The 12,345-nt window shown below is 40.8% G+C and overlaps 1 protein-coding gene across 4 annotated transcripts in view; it reads right to left on the minus strand.

The window, feature by feature from the left end:
* LOC130889545 (bifunctional heparan sulfate N-deacetylase/N-sulfotransferase 3) overlaps positions 1-12,345 on the minus strand; it is a 126,465-nt gene that overhangs the window by 80,373 nt on the left and 33,747 nt on the right. For all 4 annotated transcript variants that reach the window (XR_009058601.1, XM_057793354.1, XM_057793355.1 and 1 more), the window contains exons 3-4: positions 6,721-6,808; positions 231-385 (exon numbers count right to left, since the gene is read on the minus strand). Coding sequence is in view for 3 of the 4 variants with exons in the window: in XM_057793354.1 (XP_057649337.1) it covers positions 231-385; positions 6,721-6,808 (243 nt within the window). In the remaining variant the exon portion in view is untranslated. The remainder of the gene's footprint in view (positions 1-230; positions 386-6,720; positions 6,809-12,345) is intronic.

Raw genomic sequence — 12,345 nt, forward strand, 5'->3', positions numbered from 1 at the left:
TTTAGGAAGTCTCTCTTAAATTAAAGCTGTCAAAGCACCAAACCCAGGGATGAGTGCACAGTACAAACTCAAGAGCCATACATGGAAAGGACAGAATATCAAGGTTCTAATTGCTACCGTGAGAGCTGCTTAAGGAAAGCCAGCGCAGCGCAACCTTGAGGCCACTTCACACACCTTGCTCCTTCCCTCGCCACTGTACACGAGTGCAGCAGTCAGCGTGAGTTACTTACTAAGGCAAATTTTTTGTTGAGAATCATCTGCTCCACTAAAGAGGACTCGTTGTGGAAGAGGTGGGGCTGCATGTGACTCCACATGTGAGGAAACCACCAGAACTCATCCACAGACCCCAGCAGGAGGTCATCACCTTCATCTTCCTCCTCGGTCCCTGTAGGGGCAGAAAAAAATGATTATTCAGTTAATTACAAATGCATCTTCATCTTATCTGCCTATCTGTCTGTCTATCACTCATCTACCTATCATCTATCTATCTATCTATCTATCTATCTATCTATCTATCTATCTATCTATCTATCTATCTATCATCTATCTATCAATCATCTATCTATCTATCATCTATCTATCTATCATCTATCTATCTATCTATCTATCTATCTATCTATCTATCTATCATCTATCTAGCATATTTATTTATCTATTTTATTTATTATATCATTTATCTATTATCTTTATTATATATCATTTACGTGGTATCTATCTACTATAATCTATCATCTAAATTAGCACTCACCTATCAATCATTTATCATGTAATTTATTTAGAACACACCATTATCTCACATGCACATAAGTCATTGAACCCAAAATTTAGTGAAGGAAAAATCTGTCAAGGAATGATTAGAGGCTGTGCCAAAACTTTTTAAAAACATTTTTTTAACATTTTACATTATGAGCTTGTGTGTTTCTGTGTGTGGGTCTCTGTATATATGTGTGGTGCCAGCAGAGGCCAGAAGAGGGGTCAGAGCCCCTGGAGCTGAGTTACATCTGGTGGTGAGACACCTGACATAGGTCAATATTGCAGAATATTTCATTAGGCTGTGTGAAGATGTGTCTCTGTGATTTGTTGAATAAAGAGCTGAGTGGTCAAGAGCTAGGCAGGAAGAGGTTAGGCAGACTTCTGGGGACAGAGAGGACTCTGAGAAGAAGAAAGGTGGAGACACCAGCAGATTCAGAGCAAGTTGGACATGCTGTACCGAGGAAATGTAAAAACCACATGATTCAAAATATATTAATGGAAGCAGATTAATTTAAGGTATAAGAGCTAGTCAGAAGCAAGCCTAAGCTTTCATAATTATTAAGTCTCTGTGTCATTATTTGGGGGTTGGTGATCTAAAGACAGTCTGACAAGAAAGCTTGCTAGAGATTGTAGCAATATCTCTCGCTCTCTGAAAGAGCAGGACACACCACTGAGCCATCTTTCCAGCCCTTAAACTTAAAAAAAGTTATTAAACATGAGATATGAATATCAAAATATTTTAATTTCATCTTTAAAATTAATATTTAAATATGTTTATAATAAATATAATCACTCATGAAGACAACAGACTCTTTAATCATCCGAGTCTTTGTACATCTTGTAGTATAGAAGAGAATGAATAAAACAGACTGATACTTTACAAATAGTCGGACTGCAGAAGATGATGTAGATTATTTTGACATGGCTTGTATATTCAGATGCAAGAAAATAGCTTCCTGGTCTGAGTATGGCATTTGCACACAGTGGCGTCTAAAGCACACAGTGGCGTCTATGGCACACAGTGGTGTCTGTGGCACACAGTGGCGTCTATGGCACACAGTGGCGTCTATGGCACACAGTGGTGTCTATGGCACAAAGTGGTGTCTATGGCAGTCCCTTGCCTCACCTTTCACAGTGGAAACAGAGAGAAGTCTCTTGCGGTCTCTCAGTTATCACCTCATCCTGAGCTCTGCCTCCTCAGCCAGGACACTGTGACAGAGTTAGCTGGAGTCCCCTAGTGTGTGAGCTCTTCTGCTCCTCCTTCCTTGTCAATGCAACATCTGTCTTTCCCTGCATCTGTCTGTCCGCATTGCTTCATTTTCCAACTAGTTTTGCTCAGAGTTTGTTTAAGGGGGAGAGAGCAACGGATCTCAAGGTTCTTTAGAGAGATGCTCCAGCATGTTCGTTACCCTTCTCTGAACACCATGGTAGGACCACAATGACAACTTTTATACATTGGAAGCATGCTGGATTTAGAGAAATGATTTCTACCATCTGACAGACTTATCTTCATTCACAGGAAATGTGATTTTATGTCTTTCATTTTTCTTAATAGCTTTATTTGTCTGTCTCCCTTGAATCCCACTTCGGGTATATTTTAGATGAGAATCAATTTTATTGAGTAGAAGTATCTATTTATTACTTTCAAGATTATGTTAAGACAAATGAAATCACTGTAGCTGCCTGTGCCTGGATTACTCTGGCCTCCTTTGTAGGAAACAGAGGACAGAAATGAGTAGTCAAATCCCTTACGTTATTGAAAATGATGCTTGAGCCCAATAAAGCCACTGTCAAGAGGAGCTTATTTTACTGTGTGTCTACTTGTAAGATTTCCTCTGCAGCACGTCTGTCTTTGCTTTTATGTTGTGCACTGCCACCGACTGAGACCGCAGCAGAGGTAAGGCAACGGTGAAAAGTTTTATGGCGCTGTGCTGGCTATGCTGTTCCGTTCTCACAATGCCCTGTGGCTAGGGTCACAGGTAACCTGACTTTCTCGCATAAGGAGGCTGATCTTTACAGAGGCCAAACGCCAGGCCCTGAGTTCTAATTTAATTAAGCAACTCCACATTCAGGGCCCTTAGTTATTTTTCACTGGTCAAATGCAGACTCCAGAAATGGCAGAATTTCTTAACTCAATACCCCAGGGCTTTCTACATTTTCAGGTAACTCTATGAGGCGATCAGAATAAACAGATACTCTTACTTAAGCTACTTCTCAGTGTTTTCCTGACATGTTCTAGCCTCACTAACCTGCAGACAACAGAACTCTTTCTGCTGCCTAACTTCCCTAACGAATGACTGCCAATTAACTAATAAGCTCCATAGGAAAACTGCACTCTCGTTAACTGAGGGTGAAGCTTGTCTTCTGGTTAACTGAGAGCGAAGACTGTCTGGGCATTTTACTAGCTACATAACTTTGGGACCTTCAAAATTCAAGACACTGTTTAAATTAAAATAGATCTCAGAAGAAGAAGTCTTGGGCTAGAGAGGTGGCTTAGTGGTTAAGAGCACTGGCTGTTCTTCCAGAGGACCCGGGTTCTATTCCCAGCACCCACATGGCAGCTCACCATCATGTTTTAGCTCCAGTTCCAGGGGGATCTGACATTCTTTTATGGCCTCCACCAGCACCACGCACACATGTGATGCACAGACATGCACACAGGCAGAACACCCACACATTTGAAATAAAATTTTAAACAGAAAGCAAGCTATTTCCTGAAATAAATTTTCCCTTTGAAAGTGACACCACTTTTCTTTGTCCTCTCAAGACTGAGGAAGAGGATAGAGTTTTCAGCTGAGGAAGGAATCAGTTCTTCACATAGGGAGACAATGTGCTCTAATCAAGTTTTATAACATCTAATTTGAGAGGCTGAGACTTAAATTTCCCATTTGTTCCCATGAAGACTCATGCCTTGGGTCTGTGCAGGGCCTTTTCTCTTCTACACTGACAAGGAGGTCTCACCAACCTTGCCTTTACTTTCCTCCCATGTATGCAGCTCTTCCGTCAGTTTAGAGAGAACACCCTCATCATGAGGTGCGAGAAGTGCTTTCCTTAGAAAGAAAGAGAAAACCAAATAACAAAACACAACCCTTTCAGAGCTTAGAAGGAAGGGGTTGGATGAACGGCACCATTTCTAGCGTCTGGGGTTGAAGGAAAAAGACTGAGTTGCCAGGAGATGTTTATTTCCTGACTTTGGACTGTCCTGGTTTTCACTCTGTAGTTCTTTCTCTCACTGCCTTCCATTTGGTTTGAACATGGAATGAATGTCCCATTGGCTCATGTGTTGAAGGCTTGGTCCTCAGCTGCTGGTGCTATTTTGGGAGGGTGGCAAGAACTCGAGGGGCCTAGTTCCAGGAGGTAGGTCATTGGAGATGGGTCTCTAAGAGCATACTTTCTCCCTAGCCCCTTTGTCTTCTGTTTTGTGATTGTTAAGTGTTGTAGGACTTCGTTCAGCCAAGATCCTTTTGGATACCAGTCCACTGGGGAGTGGTCTGAGGTACAATACGCACAGACAGGAAGCGCGCTCACCCCTTTTCCTTTTTCACTTGGTTGGTGGTCGGAGTTCTGTTTGCAGCTCCCAGCAGCCGCAGAGCAGAGGAACACAGCAGTTTCCTTGTGAGTGTTCCCCAATAAACATTTGTTATCCTTTATTACGGGGTCTCATGGACCTCTTTAATTACGTGACAGTTATGAGGTTAATGACTCGTCTACCACACACAGCCACCTTGGTGCTCTGCCCCACCACAGGCCCAGACATGATGGGCAAAGCAGACCATGGGTGAAACTTCAGAAAACAAAATTCACACCTGTTTTCTATTAAATCCTCCCTCAGGCACTTACTGCAGTAACAGCCCGAGTGACACCACTTCTTTCAAAGATATACATTCCGTATGTTTTCTGATTCCTTCCCTGCGACTCGAGTTCCCTCTCCCTACAGATGTCAAAGCATCTAACACGTGATATTAGGGAGGTGGCTACAGGCATGGAGTTTCTTCTCAATGTTATGAAAGACAGCAGCATGAATGGGGGCTAGCATTGTTACAACCAGGACCAGAACTTCTGCACCCTGGAGAGCCTTCCGTGGGGAGCACACCCTCATTTCTAGCTAAGAAATATTTGGCTATCATAAGACTGTGAGTCTGTGATCAGTCTGGAACTTATTTATTTATTTTTTTTCTCAGCTCTGGGTCAAGTAAGCTAACTGCTTTCCACAGTAAAGTTCTGTAAGCACCACGAATTATCGGAAAGCCCATGCCCATCAAAGACAAGATTAGCTCGTTTCTGGGAACTGTGTTTCTTTCCCCGTTTTTAGCTTGTTTCTATCACACACCTTACTGGAAGTAACTTTGTGATTACTCCTAGCTTTGCTAGTGCAACCACTGCAGTTTGGTTCATCTTCCTTAGACCTGCTTTGGCTCTTCTTGGCTATTTGAATTTTCATGTAAATTTTAGAATCATGTCACCAATACCCACAAAGAAACTTGTTAGGACTGTGTCTGAGACTGCAATATAATTAATTGTGTTAATTATAGATCAATTTAGAGAGGACTGAATTCTTAAATATCTAGTCTTCCAATCCTTGGGCATGTTTTAGCTTTTTAAAGTTACACCTCAATACAATTGAATAGTTCCAATATTTACTCCTAAAACTTTGTGGATGGAATGATAAATGAAACTTGGTTTTATTTATCTATGACTTTGATGATCTTGTGCAAAAACACGTATGATTTTGTATATTGCACAAGACCCAAAAAAGCTATTAGGAAAGATAAAATTGACATTAAAATGAGCCACTTTTATTGCCCACAAGCAGAGAGAGAGAGAGAGAGAGAGAGAGAGAGAGAGACAACCCAGACTGTGAAAGAAATTATAATGCATGTGACTGAGAAATCAGCACACAGAATGGAACAAGGATCTACAAATCAGTAACAAAGAGAAAACTTAGAAATAAGCGCACCTCAGGAAAGGGCCTCAAGCAGCCAGTAATCATGTGTATAGGTCCACTTTCTATTCGTAAGAGGAATATATATATGGAAACCATCATATGAATTTCTACATTCCCAGAGCACAGCTAAAATTTAAAAGGGAAATAACATGAAATATGAGGCACAGTCCTCAGACAGCTAGAAATTCACACTGGAAAAATTAGTCTGTAAAATAGGTTGGCCTTTCCTCTTCAAGTTCTCATATGTGTGTCATGTGAGCAACTCCAGTCTGGGCTGAGATCCAACAGAAAAGAACTTACATTCTCCGAGGGACAGGGATGAATGCTTAGCAGGATGATCTAAGAAATGCCAAAGGCTAGAAATAACCTTCTACACTGCGGTAGGATGAATAAAGTGTTGGGATGCTCCAACGAAATACTACCAAGAAAACCGAGAGAATGATAATATATGCTCATATCTGTGTGACTAACACAAGGTATTATGACAACAACAGCAGAAGCTGGATGTGGTGAGTTTTACACTTACGTAAGAGGCAGGTGTATCTAACGAGGTACTGGAAGCCAGGGAGCAGTTTAGAAGTGTTAGAAGCAGGAGGCTAGAGACTACAAGAAGGGAGTAAGATGGGGGTAAGATGATGTCTTTCTCGCTCTGCTTGAGAGCTAAATCACTGTGTACTGTTTGTGAAAATTCACAAAAGATCATGTGTGCTATTTATGGATTTTTCTGTATGTAAATTACAGGTCAACTAAAAAGGAGAGACATTAGAAAATACCATAAACTTTATAAGCATTAACATTCTCTCTATCTCTCTCTCTCTCTCTCTCTCTCTCTCTCTCTCTCTCTCTCTCTCTCTCTCTCTCTCTCTCTCTCTCTCTTTAAGACAGGGTTTCTCTCTGTAGCCCTAGCTGTTCTGGAACTTCCGCTGTAGACCAGGCTGGCCTTGAACTCAGAGACCGGCCTGCAGGAAAGTGGGGACAGGAGGGAAGAGAGATTCCAAACAGCGTGCTCCAAGGAGCCTTACCTGTGTGATAGAATTTCCCTGAAAATCCAAGGTTGAATGTAAAGTTTGTGATTTGAGCACGCAAGAGATTCTGAGTGTCAAGCAGGGCCTGAAATACAGAATGAACAAAAGGTGTTTCAGGGTGACAAGGTACCAAAAGGCTTCACGCACATTCAGAGAATAAACCCACTCTATTTAAAACGAAGGGTGGAGTCTGAATAATGTTGAGATCACACAGCACATACACGTACTAACACATTAGCCCATAAGAAACCAGAAGAACAAATGTTGAGATCACACAACACATACATGTACTAACACATTAGCCCATAAGAAACAAGAAGAACAAATGTTGCCTGTAGAAGCCACGTGAAAGGAAACATTTAATCCATATGTATAAAGGAAGTAGAGTATAACATATCTCTTTTTACCCCTCGGGGACATAGAGAACCAATTTCAAAAGGACATTCAATTTAAATGAAGCTTGGCAAGAACATATGTGGAAAAAAAAACACACTGGCATTTCTTAGATATATCTTTGTTCTTCAAAACACAAAATTCTTAACTTTTAAAGTCTGAGATTCCCAAAAGATAATGATTGCTATTCAAAGGAAGATATCAGGGCAAAGCAAATCTCTAATTTGCCCATTAAAACCACTATCCACGGTGGTTCATCTTGACTGACAACTGGCTTGGAGGGGATTAATTCTGCGGGATTAATAACGCACACCTCTGGTTGTGTCTATGAAAGGATCTGCTAGTGGGACTAGCCGAGAGAGAGGTGGTCTCCTGAGTATGTGCAGCATCACCCAGGAGGTTGGGACTGAGTTGGAACAGACAAGAAAAAATGGTGCAAGTCAGCTGGCGTAGGCCGTCGCTCCTGTGTCTCTCTTTTGTGCTTTCTGGCTGTCATACACTCAGCTCTCATGCATGCACCGTGATGAACTGAAACCATAAGCCAAAATCAATAGCCCCTCTGTCTGAGCTATGGCAAGCATTTTGTCAGAGGAGAGAGCACCCACAATGCACTTCTCATAAGGAGTGGCCAGGGAAGCGTGGTTTGGTTTTATGTGTAAATTCTACTGTCTGTGAGTATTTAGTGGACTTTCATTGTTTCTTCTCCTTCACTTCCTGATTCTTATTTAAATCCCAATAACTCCAATTACTCAGTCCCTCCCTCGCTCCCCTACTCTCTCTCCTATGTGTGTCCTTAGAACTTAGTGTTCACCTCAACCAAACATAAACAGCATGGTTGGTTTTCAAAAAGATCTCAATTAACACTTCATTGTAGGTTAATACTTCACTTTACACATGAAGAGACTGAGGCAAAGAGATCCTAAATTAAAAGCACAGACATAGCTTGGCTCTCACATTGGCCTTCTGTCCAGATGCTTCTCCCTCTAGTACATCCAGGCCTTCAAGTACCCTGGTGCTCTCAAGAGCAGAACTGATGTTCTGAAGCACCTGAGCTGCCTTGCGCAGAGTCTCCGTCTTCATTCGGTAACCACCTGCTGGTCGCCTGCCTCATCAGAATGCAACCGAGTCTATGCCTATGCAGAGGACAAAATCCTTTCTTCCCAAACTTAAACTCGTCTAATCAATCACTGATTACTGAAATGTAAGTACGTAATTGTTTCCCTAACATTTCTTTGTTTGCAAGAACCAACTCTCTCGTATGCCTGGCTGAATGATACACTCTGTGGGTCTACATGACGCTGATGGATGGAGGGGCTGCCAGTGGATCTCTACACGGAGCTATGACAGTATAAAGCTTAATTGATGCCAGTGTCCTGGACACAGTAAGAGCTTGTTCTTATAAGGGTGGGGCGTAGGATGGGCACAGGAAAAAAAAAACGGGATGGGCGAGTGTGCAGCAGTGAGGAAGGGGCTTTCTTACTTCTCCCAGGAGCTGACAAGCTAGACTCTGTTGCAAGGTGGGTGCTGTACGGGTGTAAGGTCTGCGGCTTTTCCTTTCAATGTCTGGGGAAGTTACTGTGCAGCCTTTGAGACAACAGGCCTGGAGGTCAGCCAGTCTTAACTGGAATTTTGGACCTCACCCTCTTCCACTTTTAGGCATGTTATTAAACTTTCAAAGCCCGAGTCTCATCATTGTTAAAGCCGGGTAATAACACTCACTTCAGAGCTCTATCTGAAGATTAAATGAGACAATTCGTTTGTGCTGTTGGTGCAGTGACTGGAACAGAATCCATGAGCAGCACTGAGCATTGCTGTTCTGCCATTGCTGGTGCTGCATGCATCACTGCTGCAGACACAGTTGTTACCTTTGAATTCTAGAAGAAACGCTGTGGTACTTGCTTTTGCTTTATCTTCATTTGTAAAGGTAAGACAGTCTTCTAATGCAGAGTATAATGAGGGTAAATCATACATGCAGGAGTGGTTTACTAAACAGCCATTAAAATATCTATCTATATCTATCATCTACCCATTGATCCATCCATCCATCATCTATAAAATCTACCTTCAATTTACCTAACATCTATTTTTCTATCTTCTACCTATGTCATCTATCTATCTATCTATCTATCTATCTATCTATCTATCTATCTATCATCCATCCGTCCATTTATTCACTGCTTATTTTGTTGTCTTTACTTGATTTTCATTGTTCCTCTGCTCCCTTTCTGCCTGTCCTTTTCTTCTCGTCATTGTTTCTCTCCAGCTGAACATTCCGGCTCACTTTTTCTGTGTGACTTGTCTTATCTCGCTTCTTTTTCCACTTTACTCCAATTTATCTTTTATTATTTATTTAGGGGCTAAACATTCAAAATCTATTATAAAATTATTTCTTGCATATCCAATTACCCCACCTTAAAACGGGGAATCCACCATTCTTTCCTTTTGCCCCTTTTGTTGGAACCAGCCCTCAGTGAACTCTGTTTTGTGACCATAGACTGAAGTTTTAAAATGTATAGTTGTGATCACTGTTCTTTAGGAGAAAACAAACAAACCTCTTCTTCCTGGGGTTTAGAAGCTAAATTAAGTTCTTGCAAGATAATATCTTTAACAGCTAGAATGCATGAATCCCAATGACTCAACTCCCCCTGAGTTTTGCCAGTTTGAATATTTCACACATTTAGAACATATTTTAAAAACAAACACTCAAGCCCTTAGAAGATATACGACACATATGGGCATACTAATTATGTATGGTGAGACAGTACATCCTACTTGTCAAGTCGATCAGACTGAGGAGTATGGAAAAAATTAGCAAAGTACACCTGGGGATGCCAGCAAGGACATTCCAGAGATGGTTGGATCCTGAGGGCTCTGACTCACTGCTTGGACCAGCTCTTGGTGGATTCAAAACATGATGGCATTATTGGGAGGAGACCAAAGGGAGGGGGTGGAGCCTGACTGAGGAAGTAGGACACAGGCCTTATCCTTGGGGATTGTATGGTACCCCTCATCCCTCTGTGTATTCCCCTTTCCTACTTGTAGGCCCTTACAATGTGCTCTTCCGTTTCCCCACACCCTCTGTGCTCTGAAGATGCTTCTGAAATCAGAAGCCAAAAATCAATCCTTCTTCCCTTAAGTCCACCCAGATATTTGGTCATAGGGATAAAAACTGAGTAGTCAACACATGGTAAAGAGGAAATTTGTGTCCAGATGGTATTTATGTGCTTAGGGTAAACAGCAATACGTCACATACTTAAATTGATTTTACAAACCTTATTTTGGGAATGCACATGAGAAAAACGTCTTATTTTTATGCATGTTTCCATTGTTTTAAAACATATTGAAGTGTTTTGTGTAAGAAGTTTAAGTACCTGGGAATGTTTTGAGACAACATCCTTTTCGCTAACCTTCCTATTGCTGGAATGAAAGCAGGGTGTCGTCACTATGAACAAATATCAGAAAGTGTTTCCTTGTTTTTAGTCTCTATTTGTGATACGTCTAAAATGATGTGACAGTATCAATAACTAGCAGTAATGAAATCATTGTTACAACACTGAAATGGAAAAAAGCTGCACAGATTTTGGGCAAGCAGACCCTCTTCGGGGAGTGGAATCTCGGATGCAAACGGCAGTTGTCACACTATTTCAAACACTAGTGTGGGGTCTTGGAAACATGGCTCTTGGTTTCAAGTGCGCTCATTATTGAAAAGTGGTATTTTTATTTTTAGAAATTCCAAAGTATAGCATGTATCTAACAGTATGGTATATTTTTACAATTCCCTATACCACTGATTATTTTTGAAACAAGACATTTTAAAATCATCTATTAAGATAGTATTTTTTGCCACTTTTTAGTTTCTCAATAACTAGGTCAATCTGTATACATGCAGGTATAAGGGGACATAGGTAAATTAGAATCATAAAAAGAGCCGTTGTGCTGTAAAAGAGGAATTACAGTTTGCTAAAATTAGAATTAAAAGAACAGGTTTGCATTTTTTTGTTTTTTTTTTTTTTTTTGTTTTTCGAGACAGGGTTTCTCTGTAGCTTTGGAGCCTGTCCTGGAACTAGCTCTTGTAGACCAGGCTGGTCTCGAACTCCCAGAGATCCGCCTGCCTCTGCCTCCCGAGTGCTGGGATTAAAGGCGTGTGCCACCACTGCTGGGCCAGGTTTGCATTTTTTATTTAATAGGGTATTGTGGATGGACATTATCCTTTCACCCCAAATCATTCCTTCTAATTAAAGCAGAATACTGGTAACATCAATCAGTTGCACTATAATTGACTTGATCATTTCTGCTTATTGTACATTTAAGTTCCTTTTGTTTTGACAAACATAAATCTTGTTTGTTGTGTAAGTCTGTATTTACATAGTAAGAAACCCTCCTGAGAGTCAAGCAATTCTATTTACTTTTGAATAAACAAACAAACTTTGCAGAAAATTTGAAAATGTTTAATAGAGTATTAAAAGGGAACATAATGTCCAATAAAATTGTAAGACATTTGCATTCAAACATAACTCACAAAAATTTAAAAATCACTTTTTAAAGCTGAATCTATACACTGTTCTTTCTTAGCTTTTCAAGTTCTCATTATGCAAAGTCAAGAACATTTTCAAGATCTGGTTAAAGGCAAGAACAGATCTAATTTAAAGAAATTGAGCTCTGAGGATTGGGTAAAATGGAAGCTTTTATGTGGCTTTGGATTTCACTCAATTTTCCTTAACAGAATGAATACACTAAAGAGGGAAAATGAGAGGCAAAAATTAAAATTAAACATAATTGAAAAACATTTTTGTATGAATCGTTTCAGTATCCAGCAAATGTGTGGCATTCTCCAGGAGAACATCTGCTAATTTTCATTTCTTATTTATACCACCTAGATAATATTTTGAGCCACTCCACCATTTGTGAGTGAATAGACTAGGCTGATAAGCCAATCAAAGACGAGGAAGATATTTTAATGTTGAACATCGTGCTGGTTCATTTGTTAACTTGACAGCAACCAGAAATACCTGGGAAGAGGGTGGCTAACTGTGGGCGTTTCCTTGGTTACTGAGTGATGCGTGTGGGGCCACCCTAGGCTGGTGGACCTGGGCTGTATAAGAAAGCAGGCTGGGCAACCTAAGGGGAGCAAGCAAATTAGCAGTATTGCTCCAAGGCCTCTGCTTTGGTTCCTGCCTGCAGGTTCCTGCTTTGAGCTCCCTTGATGATGGACGATGACATAGTAATGTA

This window comes from Chionomys nivalis, chromosome 18 (assembly GCF_950005125.1).
Source record: "Chionomys nivalis chromosome 18, mChiNiv1.1, whole genome shotgun sequence".
In the NCBI taxonomy this organism is placed as follows: Eukaryota; Metazoa; Chordata; class Mammalia; order Rodentia; family Cricetidae; genus Chionomys; species Chionomys nivalis.